The sequence below is a fragment of the Cyprinus carpio genome, chromosome A9 (assembly GCF_018340385.1).
Source record: "Cyprinus carpio isolate SPL01 chromosome A9, ASM1834038v1, whole genome shotgun sequence".
Lineage (NCBI taxonomy): Eukaryota > Metazoa > Chordata > Actinopteri > Cypriniformes > Cyprinidae > Cyprinus > Cyprinus carpio.
In genome coordinates this window covers 7,603,745-7,628,641 of record NC_056580.1, presented here as the reverse complement: position 1 = coordinate 7,628,641, position 24,897 = coordinate 7,603,745, and the positions used below count along the sequence as shown (strand labels likewise).

The 24,897-nt window shown below is 37.3% G+C and overlaps 2 protein-coding genes across 8 annotated transcripts; one reads left to right on the top strand and one right to left on the bottom strand.

The window, feature by feature from the left end:
- Nucleotides 1-90: 90 nt before the first annotated feature.
- LOC109069425 (ras-related protein Rab-20-like) lies at nt 91-11,625 on the bottom strand. The gene is made up of 2 exons (XM_019086064.2): nt 11,375-11,625; nt 91-1,297 (listed from the first exon to the last, which is right to left on the bottom strand). The coding sequence occupies exons 1-2, from the start codon at nt 11,562-11,564 to the stop codon at nt 741-743; spliced, it is 747 nt and encodes a 248-aa protein (XP_018941609.1). The 5' UTR covers nt 11,565-11,625; the 3' UTR covers nt 91-740.
- On the top strand, nt 11,474-23,458 carry LOC109069430 (ATP-dependent (S)-NAD(P)H-hydrate dehydratase). Of its 7 annotated transcripts, none has more exons than XM_042763362.1 (11): nt 11,474-11,606; nt 15,284-15,733; nt 17,828-17,966; nt 19,448-19,493; nt 20,106-20,194; nt 20,422-20,530; nt 21,019-21,069; nt 21,410-21,514; nt 22,599-22,719; nt 22,799-22,919; nt 23,004-23,458. In XM_042763362.1, the coding sequence occupies exons 2-11, from the start codon at nt 15,379-15,381 to the stop codon at nt 23,152-23,154; spliced, it is 1,287 nt and encodes a 428-aa protein (XP_042619296.1). In that variant the 5' UTR covers nt 11,474-11,606; nt 15,284-15,378; the 3' UTR covers nt 23,155-23,458. The 7 variants fall into 7 exon arrangements, with proteins under 7 accessions (XP_042619296.1, XP_042619295.1, XP_042619294.1 ...); XM_042763361.1 differs by lacking the exon at nt 11,474-11,606 and adding an exon at nt 13,509-13,916; XM_042763360.1 differs by lacking the exon at nt 11,474-11,606 and adding an exon at nt 13,509-14,041.
- Nucleotides 23,459-24,897: the final 1,439 nt, after the last annotated feature.

Here is a 24,897-nt window from a genome sequence, read left to right as displayed (position 1 = left end):
ACGTCACTTTTATTGATATCTGAACAATCATGGAAAGTCAAGGATGAACTCGTACTCACACACTACTGTTCTAAAAGTTTGGGCTCAGTTTTTCTTTCTTTCTTTCTTTCTTATAAAGAAATGAATACTTCGGCAAGGAAACAATAATTCGAAAGTAACAGCAAAGACATTTATGTTACAAAAATATTCTGTTTTAAATAAATGATGTTCTTTTAAACTTTCTATTCAAAGAATAATAAAAAAAAAAAATCATGGTTTTCACGAAGATATTAAGCAGCATAACTGTTTTCAACATTGCTTATAATAAGCATATTAGCATATTAAAATATGAGCATAAGAATCAGCATATTATATAGATTTCTGAAGGATCATGTGATGTTGAAGACTGTAGTAATGATGCTGAAAAATCAGCTTTACCATAACAGGAATAAATTACATTTTAAATTACAGCAATTTTTATTTTTGCCAAATTAGATTAAGTGCGGCAGTATCTGAAAATATTCATGTAATTTTCACAAAATATAAATTTAGTCCATATATAATTTCCAAAAAAAATAAATAAAAATATTTCCACTCCATTCCATTAATGCAAAGAAAATGTATTTTTTTTTTTTTTTTTTACTTTTTTTTTTATTAATACTTTTCTGTGGGGGGCTTGGGTTCAGTACATAGCATTAGTTTAGATACGATTTTGATCCATTCCTCCTTTGGCACTGACTGACAACACAATCCCACATCTCCTATATTTGTCCTGCACAACATCCTGCTTTAGTCTTTTTCACCTCCATTGGCATCTCCAGGTCCACAATGGCATTTTCTCCCTCACTCCTTTTCTTCAGGATGGAGGGCAGAACCAGATCAAAGAGGGTTTCAAACAAAATGTCCACATTGTACCCCGTTTTAGCGCTTGTCTCAAAGCACATCCTCTCAGCAGGCAGACAGGCCTTCTCCTCCAGGCCTTTGTAGAGTAGCACACGGCCGTACAGGGCGATGGCGTCCTCTCTGCTGACCTGTTTGTGCTGAAGCGGAGTGGCAGGAGGAGTCGGACAGGTGACCACAGGCTGGGGTTCGTCCCGTCGCTCGCTCTTTGGTTCTGGCTCTTGAGCGAGAGCATCAGTAAGGTCTGCTTTGTTACCCACAATGGCAAATATGCAGTCGGTGTTGGCAGTGTCGGTCAGGGACAGGAAGCGGTTTTCCAACTCAGCCAGGCTCTGCCAGTTGGTAACGTCATAGGTGAGGATGACTGCAGCCGCACCACGGCAGTACATGGAGCCCAGGCCATGAAACTGCTCTCGACCTGAACACAAAAAACACCACAATCAGGAGAGTAAAGCACAGTCACACAGTACTGCACTTCAGCGTAGATTTGGAGAATTCACACTTTATTTGAAGTCTATTTAAACTGAATACTTCTACATTACTTTTCGAAGACAAAAATGATAGAGTTCACTCCTCACTTATGTTATCATGTCCGTCAAAACTTAGGCAGGTTGTGGTTGGAATATTAGAAGATAGAAACATTGACATAACACACTCATGGGCATCAATTAATATGAACACAACATCGATGTCTGTCAAAAAATAACATGCACAATATATAGTCGTACTTATGAGAAGCCTGCAGAGGTCCAGGCAGTACATGCATTTCCTGGAAAACACACACAACCGGATGTTTTGTCATCTCTTTCTGAGAGAAAGGAGAAAACGGCGGCCTGATCGGCTTTATCATGCTGTCCGCCAGAGACAATAACGTACCTACAGTAATACATCACACACAAGTATAAATTTGTTCTTCATTTGTTGAAACTGACAGATATTTTACCTACTTCTCTTAACTTTTCAGTTGTTTAAAAGATTAGAGCAATTATAGAGCTGCACAATTAATCACATTTCTAATCGCGATTACAATTACGGATGCCACAATTATGTAATCGTTCAAACGCCACCTTTATTATTCTGAGTGCTAGTGGGTTTTTTTATTCCCACTTTCTACAGTTTATCTTAAGTTTTTTTTTTCAATTATTATTTTAGTTTTAGTATAACATAATATCATGAATATTTTTATTATTATTAAAATGTATAGTTGACATTTGAGGCTTAATACTAGAAAAGCAGTAAAAGTTTTTCAGTTAGAGTGTTTTCAGCTTGTTTATTTTTATATAAATTTATGGCACGCAGTTGCTTCAAACAATGGTAGAAACATCATTCAATGTAAATTGTGATTATCGTAATTAATAATCACAGTTTTAAGAGAATAATTGGCAATTATGATAATCGTGGAGCCCTAGGCAATTATCAAAGTTTGATAAAATATTGTTTAATTTTCCAATAAAAGATGATAGATTTTTACTTGATTTGTTACATTTAATTACCCCTTTGCAGATTCTGAGCCATGATCATTTGTCCTTCTGAAGAAATATCTCTTCAATCACAACTACACAGTAGATAGATAGATAGATAGATAGATAGATAGATAGATAGATAGATAGATAGATAGATAGATAGATAGATAGATAGATAGATAGATAGATAGATAGATAGATAGATAGATAGATGTTACAGCCCTGCTGATGGTGATTCGCTCAATAGAATTAAACACAAGTAACCTGAATAGTTCTGAGGGGCCAAATCTACTAGAAGAACCAGACTGAAAAAAACCTTCTTTCTACTTTAAAAAGAAAGCCAATGTGTGTCAGTCATGATACTGAGAGCTATAACAGCTGAAATACAAGAGCTCATTGTTGCAGAAATATGTAGTGGTCTTCAACCTACTTGGCTTCTACTGTCTGTGTATGAAGGGTGTGAGAGAGAGCTTTGTTCCTTGTTCTTATGTGCTTCATGCACTATAAAAATCTGTAAAACTAATAAATTAGTACTTATAAAGCATGGTTCATTTTAATTGTACAGTACTTGCATAGAATCATATGTTCAAGAGATCAAATCCTGAAGAATTCAATTTACATTACCTTTTGACAAAGTCTTTATACATAAAAATGTACACACTGTAACGTTCACAACTTAAAACCCCCTCCTCTGTGGAAAAAATAAATAAATAAAAACATTTGGCAGATGCATTTTTCCAAAGGGATTTATAACATATTCAAGGCATACATTTTATCAGTTGATGTATTCCCTGAGATTCAAACCCATGAACTTGCTTTACTAGCAGCATGCTGTGCTGTCCGAGCTACAGGAACACTAACAACAGCTACTCATGGTCATGACATGGTGAGCTAATACAGAGGAAGTAAGCTATTATTATTACTATCACCAGACGAACTAATGATAAGAAAAAAATGGGTTAAAGTTCATGTAGCACCTGCCGCTCTGCAGGTCCCTTTGAAGAATTCAAACACTACAGACGACTGACTAAAGTTCCCGTCATTTCCAGTGCCACATTTTAGTGCATCTCTTTTCACATGAGGTTCTTTTACATGCAGAGAATTTAAACAGAAGTCTTAGTCCTCTAAAGCCTGACACATGAAAGAGCAAACAGAAAAATCTATTTTTTTCCTTATTTACTTTTATTTTTTTTACTTTTTTGACAAATCTAAAAGAAACTAACAAAAAAAAGTACATGTGTGTTTTTTGTTGTTTTTATTTTTTTTTTTTTGTATTATTTTTTATTTTTAGATTTTTTGTGTCTTTTTGTGTTATATGGGAGTATGTGTATCTTACTTGAGGAGGAAAAAAAAGCATCAGTTGCATTCAGTGGCCCAAACAAAAACATGCAATTTGGTGCATTAGGTATTATTTATGTGGGCATAAAGTAAGACTGATTCTGATTGTAATGTAAATGAATGAGATCTTTATAACAGTATAACAGACTACTTACATTATAAATAGCAGTTGGCACTCTATATCGCCCAATAATATGTCTTAGCAAGATGATATTTAAATGCTTAGTTTTATAATCAAAGCTCTGCAGGTTTTATTGTATATGATGTATACAATATAATGACATGATTGAGAGATGAACAAATACATGTCAAAAACCATCATATTTGATAATGAATTAGGGCTGTAATGATTCCTCGATTAAATTCGAGTACTCTAAAAAAAAAAAAAAAAAAAAAAAAAACAGCTTAATACGTAGTGCATTCTACAGACGGGAATCCGTGAAAAGCATTATTAGACCATTTTCTAAGGCTGCAAGAAATATTTAAACCATTTAACGATCATAATAAAGCATAGTGCTATTATAAATTCACAAAAGTTGCGATTGAATGTAATAAATATATGTGCTGCGGGTTTAATATGGGCTTTATTTATACTGTATGCGTGTATGTTGTGTGCATCTCAGAGCGGCTCCGTTCACAGTAAATGCTGCTCCACACAAACAGTTATCAATTACATGTTGTGGAGCGTCTCAAACTCCATCTCTGCATATGCTGTGAGCCTGAGTTGCTTATAATGTTCATCTGGAAACAATGTGCACCATTCTGTCAGATTTAAGGTAAATCATTTATAAACCTATGCCATCACAGGAGAATACATCACTATCTTTCTAAATATGCTAACTGTTCAAAATATAAGTTTAAACCCTTGCACTGAGTTTACTTTTTTTAGAACAGGGTTCTAACAGAAACTGTAAAATTAAATTCCAGGACTTCCAAGGACTTTTCAAGCACTAATTTTTTGGTTTTCAAAGACTAAAATCAGAGATCTCACTTATCAATAACAATATTGTTATTATCTTTCAAATTCTAATAAACTAAAACAAACAAAATGGTACAAATAAAGTGCAGCACAAAATAATGCAAGGACTGTGGCAACTTTAACATTTGAAAAGATACTATGGCAAAGTTATTGCTTTCCTTATTCAAACGGTTATTTTTTTTTTTCATGAATATACTGTACAATTAACCTAAAGAATGAAAGCTGTATAATACACTTGAGAAATTATGAGCTATATCACCGCTTATCAACACTAGGGTGTGTGACAATACACTTAGCGCACAAAATATACAGATACTTGATTCACTAGAATGAAACAATATTTTAATACTATTTTTACGTTTTTTTTCTTTTAAATGTCAAAATATTTGTCTTTTAAACACAAATCAAAACAATGCAGTTGTATTTTGAAATATTTTAACTAATCTAGGGTTAGTGACTATTTTGGTTATCAATTATTTTGATAAAGTGAAAAACAGGCTTCAGTGTGACTATTTATATAAAAACTAACAATGAGGCATTAATAATTAATTCAAATAAAGTATCAAAACCAAGTAATTACATGGTTTTATTGAACAACACTGATAAAATAGGCCTACATAATGTAATATGCCTACACAAAAAATATGAACATAACCAATTTAAGTATATTATGTATTATAACAAATACCTGCAGTGGGCACCAATGGCCTGACGATGCCTCACTTTACAGTATGATTCAAGGACATTTAAATCCATGTAATTTTAATATTATTTCGCCACATGCAAACTCTTGAACTTTTATTTTGAAATCGCGATGTACAACAAATCACATATTTAGAAATATGTTGATGTATTCTCCTGTGTTGACATATAGGTTTATAAATAATTTACGTTGTAAATCTAGTGAGATAACATGCACTGTTTCCCTGATGAACATTAAGCAACTCAAACTCACAGTATATGCAGAGGAAGAGTTTGTGTCTTGAGCAGCTGAGATGAAGATGCGCTCCACGCTTGTAAATGATAACAGCGCAACACAAAACGCGTCAGATATTATATGCATTCCCAAATGAAACCCATACGAACAGCTCATGCTATAAAAGACTGAACAATATAAGCAAGCACTATCAAAGGTTTTACCACAGACTCAACATTATACTAATATTGCGAGACCGCGGTGCGTTGCATTGTTAATTTTGCATAAAAAGATTGTTTAATCAAGGAAAAAAAAAACACACAAATTTCATATATACTGCCCTTTAAAAATTCAAGTACTTTTCAAGTACCTGCTCAAAAATATGTCTGTTTTCAAGGGTTTTCCAGGACTTAAATTTCAAAAAGTCAAATTCAAGTACTTCAAGCACCTTGTACGAACCCTGTTATAAATGGTTACTGAATCACTGACTCACCCAATTCATTCAAAAACACCAAACTATTCAGTAACGTGTTGCTCTGAGATGCTGTTTTGCTTTTATTAACCAAACTGAACAACAATGGCCAACACTGACAATATTGTGTACTTAATATAAAGCACTTAATATTAACTACTTATTTAAATTCTTGCATGAAATAAATTTCGAATCTGCAATTATACTGGATTTCAGGGAAACAGTACTCTCTTGGTCGTGTCATGTTGCTTAAGTAGTATATATCATATGTTATAAATATAAAATCTAAATTTTTTACCCTAGTATGTTTCTTCTATGTGCAGTTGTGTCCATTTTTTTAATTTCTCCATGAGATTTTCTCACAGACAGACAATCCATTAGGCTACAATCGCCGATTAGCTACAATCAAAATGTAATAAAATCAGAAACATTGTCTTGTTCCCTTGTTAGATGTTTTTAATATGGTATGGTGTACTGATGGGCAAGTAAAATTCTCTCAAAAATCCAGTTGTACCGGACAAGCATTAATGTTGAGCTCTTTTACTGTACAGGTGCAGCTCAATAAATTAGAATGGCGTGGAAATTTTCATTTATTTCAGTAATTCAACTCAAATTGTGAAACTCGTGAATTAAATAAACTGAATGTAGACAGACAGAAGTAGTAGTCTTTGTTTTTTTAATTGTAATGATTTTGGCTCACATTTAACAAAACCCACCAATTCACCAATTCAATCTCAAAAAATTAGAATACTTCATAAGACCAATAAACAAATAAAAATAAAAAATTTTAGTGAATTGTTGTATGTTCATTTACTGTACATGAACTCCTTTTGCTTTAATTACTGCCTTAATTCGTCGTGGCATGGAGGTGATCAGTTTGTGGCACTGCTGAGGTGGTATGGAAGCCCAGGTTTCTTTGACAGTGGCCTTCAGCTCATCTACATTTTTTGGTCTCTTGTTTCTCATTTTCCTCTTGACAATACCCCACAGATTCTCTGTGGGCTTCAGGTCTGATGAGTTTGCTCACCAACACCATGGTCATTTAACCAACTTTTTGGTGCTTTTGACAGTGTGGGCAGGTGCCAAATCCTGCTTGGAAATGAAATCAGCATCTTCAAAAAGCTGGTCAGCAGAAGGAAACATAAGGTGCTCCAAAATTTATTGGTAAATGGGTGCAGTGACTTTGGTTTTCAAAAAACACAATGTACCAACACCAGCAGATGACATTGCACCCCAAATCATCACAGACTGTGGAAACTTAACACTGGACTTCAAGCATCTTGGGCTATGAGCTTCTCCACACTTCCTCCAGACTCTAGGGCCTTGGTTTCCAAATGAAATACAAAAACTTGCTCTCATCTGAAAAGAGGACTTTGGACCACAGGGCAACAGTCCAGTTCTTCTTCTCCTTAGCCCAGGTAAGACAGCCTCTGATGTTGTCTATGGTTCAGGAGTGGCTTAACAAGAGGAATACGACAACTGTAGCCAAATTCCTTGACACGTCTGTGTGTGGTGGCTCTTGATGCCTTGACCCCAGCCTCAGTCCATTCCTTGTGAAGTTCACTCAAATTCTTGAATCGATTTTGCTTGACAATCCAAATAAGGCTGCGGTTCTCTCAGTTGGTTGTGCATCTTTTTCTTCCACACTTTTTCCTTCCAGTCAACTTTCTGTTAACATGCTTGGATACAGCACTCTGTGAACAGCCAGCTTCTTTGGCAATGAATGTTTGTGGCTTACCCTCCTTGTGAAGTGTGTCAGTGATTGTCTTCTGGACAACTGTCAGATCAGCAGTCTTCCCCATGATTGTGTAGCCTAGTGAACCAAACTGAGAGACTATTTTGAAGGCTCAGGAAACCTTTGCAGGTGTTTTGATTTAATTAGCTGATTGGCATGTCACCGTATTCTAATTTGTTGTGAATTGGTGGGTTTTTGTTAAATATGAGCCAAAATCATCACAGTTAAAAAACCAAAGACTTAAACTACTTCAGTCTGTGTACACTGAATTTATTTCAAGATTCAAGATTCAAGATTTTTTTTATTTGTCACATACACAATTATATAGAGCATATATAACCAGCAGTGAAATGTGAGTCAGGTCCGCTCCATGGACAGTGCAATTATTAAAGAATACAACACAGATGAAAATATACATAAAATAGCTATGAAAGAATGAAATAAAAGTAAACAATAAAAATATAAGAATAAAATATAAAATATATAAAGAGATGTATACTGTAGAATTAAATATATAGTGGAAAATAATGTGCATGAAAGTAAACTGTAGTCTTAAATATTAAGATCACAGGAATGTACAAGAGGCAAATGTGCAAACAGGTTGACACTTACAGTATGTCAATGTGAGGTAGTGAATGATGAATGTCTTACTGATAAAGTGAATATTAAGTGGAGGCATGAAGATGTTAAGAGGCTGGTTTTGAGTTTAGGAGCCTGATGGCCTGGGGGGAAGAAACTCATCCTAAGTCTCTCAGTTTTTGACATCAGGCTACGGAAACGCTTACCAGATGGCAGCAAAAGTGAAAAGATGGTTACTGGGGTGAAAGTCCTTGATTATTTTAACAGCTCTGCTTTTGCAGCGTTTGAGGTAGATGTCCTGCAGAGAGGGGAGAGCAGACCCTGAGATGCGCTCAGCTAAGCGCACAACTCTCTGCAGGGCTTTGCAGTCATGACTGGAGCTGTTCCCATACCACACTGAGATGCACTGAGTCAATACACTTTCTATGGCCCCTGAATAGAAAGTTTTCAGGATTGCAGGTGAAACCCTGAATTTTCTCAGCTGTCTCAGATGGTACAGTCTTTGCCTGGCTTTATTAACCTGAGTTTGAATGTGTGTAGTCCAAGTCAGGTCCTCGGAGATGTTTACACCGAGGTACTTGAAGCTGCTCACCCTCTCCACAGGGGTCCCGCTGATCATAAGAGGAGTATAGGGCTGCTGCTGTCTCTTCCTGAAGTCAACAATCAGCTCTTTAGTTTTGCACACATTCAGAGAGAGACAATTGTCCTGGCACCATGATGTTAATGTTAATTTAATACACAAGTTTCACAATATGAGTTGAATTACTGAAATAAATAGTTAGTTCACCCAAAAATGAAAATTATGTCATTAATGTTCCAAACCCGTAAGACCTCCGTTCATCTTCGGAACACAGTTTAAGATATTTTAGATTTAGTCCAAGAGCTTTCTGTCCCTCCATTGAAAATGTATGTACGGTATACTGTCCATGTCCAGAAAGGTAATAAAAACATCATCAAAGTAGTCCATGTAACATCAGAGGGTCCGTTAGAATTTGTTGAAGCATCGAAAATACATTTTGGTCCAAAAATAGCAAAAACTACGACTTTATTCAGCATTGTCTTCTCTTCCAGGTCTGTTGTGAGAGCGTTCACAACACTGCAGTTTAGTGATATCCGGTTCACGAACGAATCACTCGATGTAACTGGATCTTCTTGAACCAGTTCACCAAATCGAACTGAATCGTTTGAAACGCTTCGCGTTAGCCAGATAACGAACGAAAGATTGACTCGTTCTCAAGTCAAGAACCGGTTGCATCGGTTTTCGGATCACCAGTAGTGATGGGAAGTTCGGTTCTTTTCCGCGAACCAGTTCTTTCGGTTCAGACGCACTGTGTGTCAGTGAGCTTCACGCGGAATCACGCATGCGCAGTATCATCAGCTCCTCGGTTCTCGAACTGGACGCGTCCGACAGAAACTGTTCTTGACTCGAGAACGAGTCACTCTTTCGGTCGTTTCTTTCAATTAATGCTTACTGGAGATGCAAACCATTTCAAACGATTCAGTTCAATTTGGTGAACTGGTTCAAGAAGATCCGGTTACATCGAGTGATTCGTTCGCGAACCGGATATCACTAAACTGCAGTGTTGTGAACGCGCTCACAAAAGACACGGAAGAGAAGAAAATGCTGAATAAAGTCGTAGTTTTTGCTATTTTTGGACCAAAATGTATTTTTGATGATTCAATAAATTATAACTGACCCTCTGATGTCACATGGACTACTCTGATGATGTTTTTATTACCTTTCTGGACATGGACAGTATACCGTACATACATTTTCAATGGAGGAACAGAAAGTTCTCGGACTAAATCTAAAATATCTTAAACTGTGTTCCGAAGATGAACGGAGGTCTTACAGGTTTGGAACGACATGAGGGTGAGTCATTAATGACATAATTTTCATTTTTGGGTGAACTAACCCTTTAATGTCAAGCCCTGGTAGTAAATATAATGTTACCCTGTTTGGCAGTCATTTTGAACATATGTTCAATATTCTGTGACAATGTCTGTGCTTTCTCTTCCCTCTCTCCTGCTCTTTTCACTCAATTCTCACTATTCAGCTGCATGTAACTGGCCTCACAGTTTTGCTGTGGGGGCATAACGTCAGTTGCTTTTAACGAGATTAGGGCTTCAGTTTGGTTTGGTTTAGATTCAAATTATTGGCTGTCGTTATTTAAAAGTACATTTGTGTATTACAAACTAAACACAAAGAGGGCCACATTCAAAACTGAAAATAAAAACTTATTTTCCACACACACATTCAATACACACTCATCTGACTTGCACACAAGCATGTGACTTTTTGCCTGTTAAGAGAGCAAACAGCTCTACACGGGGTCATCTGTCATCTGAACAGGAGGAAATTTCACAGGAAATGACTGAGAAAATACATCTTTTTTACATTAGATAGATAGATGGATGGATGGATGGATGGATGGATGGATGCCTTTAATGGGTGAAGTTTTCAAACAATGACCAAAAACATATATCTTCAGGTTTACTCATTTACATAAAAGGAAGGTGAAATGTACAGATTAAATAAAACTCCCTTTCACTGTATCCATGTGACATATATAGATAGATAGATAGATTATATATATATATATATATATATATATATATATATATATATATATATATAGGTCAAGTTCTGTAAGCTTAAACCATGACAGGGCCAGTTCTTAAACATACCATCTGAATAAGGAACAAAAAGTGCTTACGTTCACAAAATAAAAAAAGGCCATTACTATTACTGTGAGAAAGCAGTTCTGAGCTATAAATCTGGATAAAACAAATACCAACAAATATGAAGCAGACCTTCAGGAAACCAACACAAATAAAACACAGATATAATTGATACCACTTTCATCTAAAATGATAACAGTGTGTTTATTTAGCTAGAAGGTCAGCTGACTTGGTATTCTCTTTTACATACAGCTTTTGCAAAATACACTTTAATAGCATGTTCTTGTGTTTTGTGCTCTGTTTTACTAAATAGAGTGTAAAAGCAGCCCACCTGCAGTGTCCCATATGGAAATGTTGTAGGGTCCCCACTGTTTGAGGAAGAACGCCCCTCCGACTGTGCTTATAGTGTCCTTAAATTTCCTCTCCGTGTATCTGTGGAGGAGAGAAGTCTTTCCCACGTTCATGTCCCCTAGAATGACGATTTTCACGTCGGGTTTCTTGGTCCTTGAGGCTTGAGACATGTCTCCAAACACATGCCACTCATGCAGACTCTACTCTTACAGGTAATATCGCTATATAAACAATCCAGCTATCGGTCTGTGCGTTTTAAATGCATAATCCCATTACCTCCAGTCTGACGGGCTCCGTCCAAAGATTGGCGAAATAGACCACATTCGTGTGTTTTGCTAACTTCAACAGCAGTGTTTTCCCCAAATACAGTCGTTGGTAACAATGCCGATTTTCTAACTACAGAACTTTCAAGTCGGGTTTAACAGAAGTGCTGTCCGATTCGTCAACGAATCATTCTTTTGAGTCAAATCTTTTCTATGAATTGTTTGAACAAAGCCTTTCTAAATGATTTGTTCAAAAATCGGACTGAATCACTTTGAGTGATACTAGAGCCAAAAATTAATAAAGCACATTTTTTAAATGAATTTTATTATTGTTTAATGTAAATGTGAATTGTATTTATAACTTTATTTTTTATAATTTGAATGACGACTGCAACATAATAATCTGGGACACGGGGAAATACAATAAAATAAAACTTACATTTTAAAAGGTCTATTTGAACATTTAAAGGGGTCATATGACGTTGCTAAAAAGAACATTACGTTGTGTATTTGGTGTAATGAAATGTGTTTATGTGGTTTAAGGTTCAAAAAACACATTATTTTCCACATACTGTACATTATTGTTGCTCATATGGCCCGCCTTCTGAAACGCTTCGATTTTTACAAAGCTCATTGGTTTGAAAATTGAGGTGTGCTCTGATTGGCCAGCTATCCAGTGTGTTGTGATTGGCTGAATACCTTAAGCGTGTGACGGAAATGTTGCTCTCCTTAACATACTGTGATGGCTCCTCCCGGCAAGACCAGACAGAACCAATAAAACCCATTACAAACGAGGCATTTGTTGCATCCAGTGGGGACATAATTACGGATTATAATGACTTATACTGTCTATCTATGCGTTGTGTTGCATATCGCGCCGCGTAAACATAAAACTATGTCTGCATTTGTGTTTGGAGAAACAACAAACAACAAGCGCTACTCTACACTGCTCAAAACTCGCGTTTGAATCATCAGTGACAAATTATTTAAATATAAAAAATGTACTTACAGGCTGTGAGTCAGAAGCGCCAGACTGTCCTTGCAAAGTTGGAACTGTTTCACTTTATAGAAGAGCCTTTGATTACAGACCCATTGTAGGCTAGTCTGCAGGTTCAGGAAACAGTCCTCCATAAAATGCATCACACACTGTGGGCTAGAGTGAGGAACAGCCAGCGGGTTAGAGAACGGTGTGGCCTGCGGATTCGACAAAGGACACATGTGACAACCCCAGACTGGACTCCGCTTCATCCACGGTGAAAGCCGATCCGGCGATCCACAGTGCAAAGTTGATGTATTTCCTCAGCGACCAGCACAGATCAGCTCAAGGCATGATGAAGCGGATATCGTCCCCTTTTGGAAGCCCAAACAAAGTAGTTTCATTTTTACAATGAAACACACAGCGTCTATACGCTGGCAGTGGCAACAATACTACAGCGAAAATAAAAGTTACACCTTCTTTCTATGCGGGAACATTTGGGCGGCGTTATGTTAATCTTCCCACACAGTGAGGTAGACATGTGGGGGCGTGTTTAAACGAGGCCTTTTAGGACAGTGTGGACGAGTCTCAACTTTTATAAAGAATATCTCTTTGGATTTGAGACTTTAATCTCTGGAACTGTACAGATCTTCTTTATGCACCAAGAGCTGTAATACTCCAAAGAGAAAGGAAAAATTGAAATTGCATCATATGACCCCTTTAAGAGTATGCTGTTAAGAAATCACCGAATCACTTTTGTAACATATTTGAAATGGACTGTTCAAAAGAACCGATTCGCCGAAATGAATCAGACTTCACATCCAAAGGTGGCGGGCGGAGCAATTTGACTTCAGTGCCAACGTCACAGGAAGTAAACGGCAAAGGCGGGGCTAAAAATATATATCAGTTATTGCCGTTTTTAATATCATTGTAACCAGGCTTCGCTACAGTGGGTAGCACTGTACTGGGTTTATTTAATGTCAAATGTGGACTGAATTTTGCTTATGTCATGACGCATAAGCAGAGCGTCAGCGGAAGTCTGATGATTATAGAGAGAGGGCAGGTCTTCTGTTTGTGTCTGATCGAGTGAAGTCGTGTAACACAACAGAATAAATCCCGAACTTTGTTCCTGCTATCTGACTGGATACTGCAGCTAATCCCCGCACAAAGCTCCACAGCTCCCACTCTCCTCCTGAACACTGTTTGTTTACCCGTGAACTTGATGAATCTTCTCAAACGTGCTACCTTCATTTTCTCTGAACAGCCACTAAGTCTGGCACTTGGTAAGATCGGAGTTTATCAAACTATCAGTAGGTTGAGAAGGACGGAATGCATGGACTGAAATGTTCACTTCTCGGCGTGGTAACTGTTGTCATTACGATTGCAGCAGTGTTGCTGTATGATAAAGGTAAATGCAGGGTCGAGTGCCACATGATATACACATACAGTGGGGTCCAAAAGCCTTAATCGAATACATTTTTGATGTAATTAAAATATCAGCGTAACCTTCCGCGTGAACTCCACGAGTTTGTGCAAAAGCTGATCATTTGTATGATCCCAAAGGTGTGTCACGAATGTGTTTATTTGGCATCATGCATTCTTTTAAGATATTGTCAGGTTTAAGTTGAATCGAAACTAGAAGTTGTGGACCGCACTGTATTTTGTAATTTTATTATCGGTTTTGTTGTTTGACTCGAACACTCAAGCATAATACACAATTCCAAACCCCGAGCCCAATAAGCCGAGCTTATAAAGCGAAGCTGTTGTTTCCTAAATGTGTTCTTGGAGATATTGTCGAAGCTATTCGGCTGTTTTCATCGCTGAAGCGCAAGGTTGTGGTGACGTAGTACACAACACTGCGGTGACGTTCTCACTGTTGTTGGCGCGGTAAACACTGGCTAAGTTCTAAGCAGCTTTGCATAAAGCAGCTCAGTTAATCTCGGCGAGGCCACTGTCGCTATGCGCTCAGAAACTGCATGAAACGTCGTCAAAACAAGGCCTAGATCTCGATGCGAAACCGACTCGGCTGCTTCGACCATCATGTTAGTGAATGCAACGCGCGGTTTCCTGTGGTCGGACATGGAGACCAGAGCGCTGCTGAATATCTGGGGTGAGCACGACGTGCAGACGGCGCTGGACGGAAACTTTAGGAACAGCCACGTTTACCGAGACGTCGCGAACCGTCTGTGCGAGCTGGGCTTCGATAGGACACCAGACCAGTGCAGAATACGGGTTAAGAGCTTAAAGAGGCAGTATTTCCAAGCGAAGGAGGGATCCAGGAAAAATGGGCAGTACCACAAGATGTGCAAGTTCTACGACGAGATGGAGAGGATATTGAGCAATAGATCCTTATTAGAGAGGCAGGATATTGATAGTGTCGCTGTTGGGGGAGATGAAACGATGGATGAAGATGCTGAGAGCACTGAACTCTTGCAGGAGGCTCACATGGATGGCAGCGGTGAATGCTCCTTTATGGAGCATCCGGTCAAAACTGAGTACCCATCCTGCCCCATTCCGGTGACAGTGGGAGGCATGAGTATGTCAACTTATTCTGATCCGTCAGAAAGCACTGATCTGCCATCTTTAGCCTAATCGGTCTGGTTACCCGTGTGTGTGTGCGTGTTAATATTTGTGTTCTCTTCTTTCAAAGGTTCGTTTTCAACCAAGCAGAGCAGCCTGACGAAGACCAACCCGCCGGCGACCTCGTCCAGCAGGCCACGGAGAAGCAAGAAGCGCTTCGCCAACATGTCGCTAGATAAGCTGATGGAGAAGTTTTTGGAGCAGAGCATGGAGGCCGAAGACAACTTCTACAGGCTCGAGGAGCAGCGTCTTCAGGCTGAGGATAAGCGCAGGGAGGAGGAACATTCAAGGGAGTTGCAGATGCTGCAGATGTTGGGCCAGATTTTCAATGGCATTAGCACACCCTCTCCTGCACCGCAGGCCACTCCGCAGCCCTCTTGTATCCCCCAGACTAACCCCACCGTACCCTTCACGCGTCCCCCTTGTGGGAATCGTAACCATCCTCCTGCCTTGACCGAGTTTGCCAGCCACAGCCAGCCAGCTGGCCCAGGTCTGCTCATGGAAGAGGGTGAAACTCAGTGTTCGTGTGGAATCGTAACCATCCTCCTGCCTTGACAGAGTTTGCCAGCCACAGCAATGTTTTTAAAGAAAAGGGGTGAAACTCAGTGTTCGTGTAGAGTTGCCATTTATTTTGAATTGCCATTTGTTATAAAGTTAGTTCCCCCATATATGGAAATTCTGATGTTATTTATTATTCGGTATTTTGGTCCGTGTACATTGGGGTCGTTTTTTTTATTATTATTATTTACATTTTTGCATTTTGTCTGACATTTCTAACAACATTGCAATCGAAGTACACATTTACGTTTTTCCAGTGCTTGGGAATCCCTGAGAATCGAACCCAGGACCTTGGCGTTGCTAGTCACACACTCTATTGTTTGAGGTGTAGGAAAGATTCTTTATTAAAGGGGTCATGAACATTATTTATTATTTTGTATTGTTCTCTGAGGTCCACTTACAATGTTTAGATTGTTACATAAACAAAAAACCATAATTTAGAAGTAATAGGCTCTTTTCTGTCCTGTTTTCATTCCTGTTATTAAAAAGCTCTGTTTGAATAGGCGTGGCGGATTGTAAACTCGGAAGTAAACGCCCACTGCTATGATTGGCTCACAGTTGTTTGTGTTTGACAGCCTACATCTGTGAATTAGGTTAAAAAAACGCATTAATATTCAGTACATATCAAACGATCAGTAATAACAGACAAAGCAATAGTGACCACATTATAAAAACAAGTTATTTACACTTGTGTAGTGTGACATTACTCTCGGATCCAATATATTCCACACAGCATCGTCTTTTTGTTTCAGTCTTTCTGAAAATCCTTTATCGAATTGTGTCTTGAATCCATTGTAAAATGAAGTGAACAAACGACCAAGTTCTTACTGATGCTTTAACATAAGCTGTTTTTAGACTGAGGAAGTTCTGAGTTCTGAAGCTTAAAAGGATGTTTTTATAGTACAGTGATCTCTTGATGATCAAGAGAATTTTGATTTCTCAGTTCATGACCCCTTTGAATATTGAAAGAAGAAAAGTTTGATAAACCATTATTAGATTTCCATATGTGGCCAGGCATGACACGCCCCCCTTTCCGCTGATTGGTCAACCAAAGATCGTTGCTAGTCTGTGCCATCATCAGAATAATAGTCACCCACTGCTGTAGTTGTAGATTTTTAAAGCATTTATTGCAACTACAATTTGTCTCTTTCTCTCATCAAACAACTGGACTAAGAAATGCCTTGACCTAATATTACTCTAATATTCAAGGTATTTATGTATATTCCTAATATTCAGGGTATTTATGTATTTTCTACCTCTTCACATGAAAAATTGTCATTCTTTTTTTTTTTTTATGAAAAGCTTTTTCTACTTTCTTCGTCTTAATACCTTAAAAAGTGAATGAACTCAATGTGCACTGATCTATTTGCCATAAATTTATGCTATATTATGACCAAAAACATAAAAGTGGTCTGTATAGCAATATTCCAAGTCTTCTAAAGCAATATTACAGCTTTATGTGGAACAAACTGATATTTTAGTCATTATTCACTCTTAATTCTCCCTAGTGCTTAAGATCTAAAATATTATTTGCTTCCACATTAAGATTTAAAAATAGTAGCAGGTTCAATGTCATTGTTGCTAAAAAGGCATTGATTCCAAATGTATTGTAGTTGAAGTTGATGCAGTGGAATGCTTTTGTAAAATGGAGAATGATAGTTAGGATCTACAGCAGAGAGACCGATTTGGTGAATAAAAGCCTGAATTTCAAGCTCAGATGGCTTCAGAAGACTCCGATATAGAGCACAATATTTTTTTTGGAGTGTGGTAAACCTCATGACTATGAACAGTTGTTGGAAGTAAGAGAACTGAAGTTTTTTTCCAAATAGTTTTCCTTTTGTGTTGAAAAGCAACAACATGGTTTGAATTGGTAAAAGTAAATTATGTGAAAATGATGACAGAATTCATTTTGGTTGAAACAGTTCTTTTACCAAAAAAAATTTAAAATCTTTAAAATGACTGGTGTACCAACTAGTCTAATCCCAATGCATGGACCTGAACTAAGCCGGTCTGCTTTGTGTTGAAGCTAATGATTGTCACTGTGTTCTTGTCTCAGTCATAGAGCGCTCTTTCTCTCTGGGAACGGCGAGAATGGACAGTGTGATTCCTCTTGTAAGAAAAACAATTCCTCCACTTACATCCAAAAAACACAAGGGTCAGGACGGACGCATTGGTATCATTGGAGGATGTCAAGAGTAAGTGCTGCACAGATCTTTCTCAGGACTATACACTTACTAAATAACTATTTATGCAGCTGTGGGGAAGCTTCAATGGGTGCTGCACATGCACGGCTGACTAATCAGATTAACTCTTTTTAAAAGAAAAAATTAGATATTTGGGGAAAATGATCACACTTTATATTAGATGGCCTTAACTACTATGTAATAACAATTAATACTTAAGGAATTAAATACTTTAGACAAAACACATTAAGTGATAATCGCGCTTGGTTCAAGGCAACCATGTCTAGTGTGAGTACACCTTAAGACTATAGATTAACTGTGTAACCGCATGTTGTTCTGCAAAATTCCCACTTTTGCTAATAAGTTTGAGGTATAGTTAGGATTGGGAGTAGGGTTAGGATTATATGGGTTAAAGCCAAGGGAAAGGGCTTGGGTTATAGTTGGGGGTAAAGTTAACAATTGACTATAAATGTTAAAAGTGCCTCAAATGTAATTACAATGCACCCTCATGTATGTACATATTTGGTACATACCTCAGTTTTGGGGTCACGGTTCGATACAAGGTCAGTACTTGTATTTTTTCATTTATTTTGAACAGACAGTATTGCTACATACATGAAACATGAACAGGTTTTTTTTTTTTTATTAGATTGTATAATTTCGAGATTTAAAACAAAAACAGAATGGTCTGAATTTAGAATAATGAAATTATGCTTCATAAGACACCTGCACAAAACAAAAACGGCAGACGGACTGAATGAAAATGCAGATTTATTCTCTGACAGCAGGTAGCGCTTCTGGAACAGCAGAGATATAGCGTTTCCTGGGTTACTGCTGTAAACAAAGCAGCTGCGCTTAAATACAACCTTAATATGCATTATATGGAGGTAAGAGGAAAAGAAAATGCCATCGAAACATTTCTGAAGATGGTCACTTCCTTTCATATAAACCCGCACAAATTTGTCTTCCTTTATTTTGAGCATCGTGTACAGTGAGCTTGATCTGACTGGGACATTATTTTCTCCTCGTTACAGACTACAGGGTTGGTGCGTAGATTGTCTCTTCTTCTGCTCTTTCCTGTTGTGACAGTTAGCATTGCATACCCATTGTATTCGCCATCTGACTGCATGAACCCGAACCGTGGACGAAGACATATACCGTTACACTTCTAGTACCTAAGCATATTGTATCAAATGGTTTAAGTACAAGGCCATCTAATGCAAAGTGTGACCAGAAGAATATATAAATAAATTATAGCTATTTTACAGTTTCAGGCCATTTTTCATAGATTTCCTCTTTTTCTGCAGCTTACACCTAACTTGCTCACTTTTTCACTTTCAACCACATACCATCAAAGCATGCTCTGCCACAGCAGCGTTTTATAAGGGGCTATGTGCTGTGATCAGAGAGTTATAGTACCTAGCAGGCCGTTTTCTTCGGTCTATATGTGAATTTGCTTGGTGAAACTTACATTTTTGTATTGTTCTTGCTAGGTACACAGGAGCACCTTTCTTTGCAGCTATTTCAGCTTTAAAAGTAGTAAGTATTCTTTTAAAAAATGCAGTCCATTTTTTGTTTCTCATCTGCATTTTGTCTTTTCATACTTTAGTGAGATACACAGTAATTCATCTTCATGGTTTTATTTCGACTTTGTCTCGTATTTATCAAAGAATCCTGAACAAAAATTGCTTCCACAAAATATATTATTCAGCATTATTATGTTTTAAACATTGTAAATAATAAGAAATGTTTCTTGAGCAGGAAATCAGCATATTAGAAGGATTTCAAAAACATATATTTGAAATTGTAATAATATTTCACAGTATTACTGTTTTTACTGTATTTTGATCAAATACTTGCAGGCTTGGTGAGACTTTAAATGTGTATATATATATATATATATATATGTGTGTGTGTGTGTGTGTGTGTGTAAACATAAATTTTAATTTGTCCCAAACGTTTCAACAGTGATGTGTGTGTGTTGTATCTCATTGAGCCCAAACGTTTCAACAGTGATGTGTGTGTGTTGTTGAGGGTGCATTTTAGTGTTTGTGCACTTTTTTTTTGATCTTTTTTTGCATTGTTATCTGATAACCTCAAAATGCTGGTATATTGTCAGATATATCAGTCCATTACCTGCCTGTTTTCCAGGGAGCCGATCTGTCTCATGTGTTCTGCACCAAAGATGCAGCTCCAGTCATCAAGTCCTACAGTCCTGAACTCATCGTCCATCCAGTGCTGTAAGCAGAAACTCTTATTAGACACGACTTTTGATTACAAGTGAATTTCATTAAATTTCTCTGGTGGCCAACAGAAGAGTTTCTGACAAGTGAATTTTCTGGACCTCCAGGGTTATTTGATTCAATCCATTTTACCAGCTGAAACACATTTTATTCTCTCATGTCTCATGTCGAGAGGGATTTGAGCATGATGGTGCTGTTTCTCTTCTGGCTGTTTGTACCTCCAGAGATGGTCCCAATGCTGTGGAGGAGATTGAGAAATGGCTGCCCAGGCTCCACAGTCTGGTTGTGGGTCCAGGTCTGGGGAGGGAGGAGATGCTTCTGAAGAATGCTAAGGCAAGATGAATGTACTACAAAAACATCTTATGACTTCTGTGTGTGGCAGTTTAGTCAATACTTATATATAACAAAAAAATGATTCATAAATATTCTTTTTAAAAAGGAAACATTTTGCTGATTCCCTTATGTACTGTAGTACCAACCACAAATTGGATAAACCTCTTGATCTAAAGGCCTATGCTTAAATACCTAAAATGTTCATTGAATAGTTTTGCAGACCGTTACATTAACTGAAGTTGGCTGAGAGAACTATTTATTTGGTCACTGCACTACATTTGTCATACAAAGTTTGTTTTATTTTAAAGTTTTATTGACTGTTGTTTTTCTAAAATGTGCAAAAGTGTCCGTACTTTGAACACTTATTGTAAATTAAGACAATCATTTTGTAAAGTGTCTTTCTAGAGAGCTTGGCGATATTGTATATTTCCACATTTATGTTTATGTGGGTTTAAATGAATGAATGTTTGGCTGATGTTTGGTTTTAGGAGATTATTGAGAGGGCAAAACTCAGAGGAATACCAATCATCATTGATGCTGTGAGTACTGTTTTCACTGACACTTTTGATGTAGCCGATCAATATGCTTTTATACTGGACATCTTGGCAACAGCCAATAGATTCAGTGTCCCTAATGCAGAAGAAGAACTGGGTCAGAGCTCAAACATGGGGTTTTAATTTGACAGTATTAATGTTGTATTGTATATTGCATAAAAGATCATAAAAAATTATCTAAAATGGACACTGCTTAACTAGAGAAAACGGGCATCAGTGGTTTGCTGAATTAGCAATTATTTTGTGGATGCACCGAATAAATTAGTCACTTGTGTAAAAACTGTTTATATGTGGATTGCACATTCATGTTTGTGTTTCTTTACAGGATGGACTTTGGTTAGTGGCAAAAGAACCGTCAGTCATTCAAGGATATCAGAGAGGCATCCTCACACCCAACTTCATGGAGTTTACTCGTCTGTATGAGGCCATGGTGAGTTTTGAAAGTGCTAATATCCTCCTTGTGGCTGAGCAGGTTCTGTCTTTATGTAATATCTGTGGCTTTTAGACATCTGGTATTGACATTCTTCTCACGTTACCTGATGAGGCAAAACTGATACTTTGCCTGGTATTGTAGGTGGCTCAAATGTGTCTTATATGTTCTCCTGTGATCAGACTTTTTTTTTATTTTTTTTTTTTACTTAAACATTTTGGATGCCATTGCACCTGTATTCACCACTGACCACAGTAAAAAAATAAATAAATGAATAAAATAAACCGTAAAAGGCTAAAAAAAAAAAAAAAAAATTAAAAAAAAAAAAAAAATTCTTACACATCAAATGCAATTTACACTTTTACAAATCTTGTCTTGTGAATGTGAATATAATTTACGCTTGTTATATTATCTACACTGCATATGCGAATCTTTTAGGTGTTTTAGGAGTTGAAAAAGTTTAAACTGTTTCAGTGGTTGTAGCAGTGGTTCTTATCATTATAATAAGTGTAGACGGGATGTAAATACGAGATTTATTGATTTTAAGGGAATTTTCTGAGATCACGACAAACTGAAATGAGTGACCCCTTTTCAGTGATGATAAAGGGAGTGCACTTTGTATGCTTTCTTGGCTATTTATAATCCATTCAGAATTTGAATAAAACTTTGGTTTGTAATGCTGCTAAGAGGACCAACGTGGCATACATGCTGCAAAGTTTCATGAGTGACATTCTCATATAAATGGGGGATTCCTTGTCAAAACTGCAGCGTCTATCCATATCTATATGCACAGCTTCATGCATTTAAATGGTTGCATAGGGTTGCATCATTTTTTTAAAAAAAAAAGAGTTGCTCTTTAAAAAGTTTGAATACCACTGCATTAGGACCACTAGAAAATTATATATATATGGTCAGCTTCTTTTTAAAAAGTTTGAATACCACTGCATTAGGACCACTAGAAAATTCCTTGTTTTGCCATTTTTAGATAGATAGATAGATAGATAGATAACAGAAATAAAAAACCTTTACGGACACCTAATACATACAATTGCAGAACACATGCTAAATCAAACTTTGATTTCAGCATCATGAACCTCTGGACAGCACGGACCACAAGAGAAGTGCTCAGCAACTCAGCATCGCCATGGGCCATCTTACCTTGGTTTTGAAGGGGGAGGAGGACATTATTACTGACGGAAAGAACAGTTAGTAATGTTCTTCAAACGTTCAGACTTCAGAAGGTTCCAGTGCACTGTTTTACGTTGCTTGTCTTCCTGCTCTCAGTGCTGACCTGTAGTCAAGAGGGAAGTGGGCGGCGTTGTGGAGGACAGGGAGATCTGCTCTCCGGTTCCTTAGGAGTCTTTGCCCACTGGGCGTTCAGCTCACCTCCAGATGCAACTAAAGGGTGAGTTGCTCCATCTTCAGTAATTATTTGATGTCATTGAATATCAATTTCAGTTCAATTATAAATGTACCTTTTTTTTTCCAGCATGAATCCCTCACTGGTGGCTGCATTCGGTGCTACGTCTCTGACAAGGCAATGTAATCGCCAGGCCTTCCACAAACACAGCAGATCTACCACCACCTCTGACATGATCCAGGAGATAAGCAGCGCTTTCAAGAAGTTGTTTGAAAGCTAGACCTGCGTGCGTGTATCCATTTCTCTTTTCGTGGACATTATAAAGCAGTGGTCTCCAGCCCTGCTCCTGGAGAGAGCTACCGTCCTGCAGATTTCAGCTCCAACCCCAATCAAACACAGCTGAAGCAGCTAATCAAGGTGTTCAGGGTTACTTGATAATTACAGACAGGTGTGTTGCAGCAGGGCTGGAACTGAAGTCTGCAGGATGGTAGCTCTTCAGGAGCAGGGTTGGAGATCCCTGTTATAAAGACTAAAAGTCTGCATCTCAGTGCTACTCATATTAAATAAAAGTGAAGTACATTGTTGAGCATCTTTTTTCTTTTCCTTTTTATTTTAAAGTGCCTCTTGTAGTTCTGCAATACAGTTTCAACTACTTCTCCACGTTCTTGTCCATGTGGTCGCCCTCTATAAACCTCATACACATTTTTTTTTAAATATATATACATGTATGTCTATAGATGTGTGTTATGTTTGTATTTAGATTTATGATGACCCACCAGGAGATAGTTTTAAGACTGTCCCTTTATGAATGAATTGCCATCTTACTACCAGCTGCAGTTTATTTATTGGTCTGCTTGAAAATGTTGACTTTCAAGTATTCAGACAAATGCTCTATCTTTATAGTGGATGTTCTCCTTACATTAAGCTGTTTAACACCTTATTTTCTGTCAATAACTCACAATCCCTATTTAGTATGTGGGACAAATTACAAATAATTTAAAGTTGCTGTCACTTTTAGATATAGTTTGCTATTCTACGTATTAAACTAACATGAAAGTTTTACTTATAACCGTTTCTGTATTGTATTCATTCTGTGTAAATACATGAATGTGTCTGGGTTGGGAAGATGGTAATACAGGTTTGGCAAGAGGTTTTCATAGAGAGACACTTTATTTTAAGGTATCCTTGTTACAGCGTAATTATACATTTAAGTACTGAGTAATATTAATCAACTACATGTACGTACTATATGGTCAGGGTTAGGATTGGGGTTTGGCTTATGGTTACTTGCATGTAATTATTCATAATTAATTGTAATTATAATAGTACATGTAACGTGTAACAAGGACACTTTAAAATAGAGTTACCTGAGGTTTTTTTTTTTTATTTTCTTTTTTAAATCAAATGGAGAAGAAATATGCAAAAGGTGTTTAGTTTTAAAATAAAATCGTTAGTACTCATCCTCATACAGGTGCTGGTCATATAATTAGAATATCATCAAAAAGTTGATTTATTTCATTAATTCCATTCAATAAGTGAAACTTGTATATTATATTCATTCATTACACACAGACGGATATATTTCAAATGTTTATTTCTTTTAATTTTGATGATTATAACTGACAACGAAGGAAAATCCCAAATTCAGTATCTCAGAAAATAATATTACTTAAGACCAATACAAAGAAAGGATTTTTAGAAATCTTGGCCAACTAAAAAAGTATAAAAATGAAAAGTATGAGCATGTACAGCACTCAATACTTAGTTGGGGCTCCTTTTGCCTGAATTACTGCAGCAATGCGTCATGGCATGGAGTCGATCAGTCTGTGGCACTGCTCAGGTGTTATGAGAGCCCAGTTTGCTCTGATAGTGGCCTTCAGCTCTTCTGCATTGTTGGGTCTGACATATTGCATCTTCCTCTTCACAATACCCCATAGATTTTCTATGGGGTTAAGGTCAGGCGAGTTTGCTGGCTAATTAAGAACAGGGATACCATGGTCCTTAAACCAGGTACTGGAAGCTT

What these genes read in the sequence shown, in the direction of transcription:
- LOC109069425 (XM_019086064.2), bottom strand. Translation starts at nt 11,564, where the DNA reads ATGTCTCAAGCCTCAAGGACCAAGAAACCCGACGTGAAAATCGTCATT. An exon ending in TTCCATATGGGACACTGCAG is followed by an intron (nt 1,298 to 11,374) that starts GTGGGCTGCTTT and finishes TTTTGTGTTCAG; the next exon opens with GTCGAGAGCAGTTTCATGGC.
- LOC109069430 (XM_042763358.1), top strand. Translation starts at nt 14,674, where the DNA reads ATGTTAGTGAATGCAACGCGCGGTTTCCTGTGGTCGGACATGGAGACC. An exon ending in CTATTTCAGCTTTAAAAGTA is followed by an intron (nt 19,494 to 20,105) that starts GTAAGTATTCTT and finishes CCTGTTTTCCAG; the next exon opens with GGAGCCGATCTGTCTCATGT. An exon ending in CTCATCGTCCATCCAGTGCT is followed by an intron (nt 20,195 to 20,421) that starts GTAAGCAGAAAC and finishes TTGTACCTCCAG; the next exon opens with AGATGGTCCCAATGCTGTGG.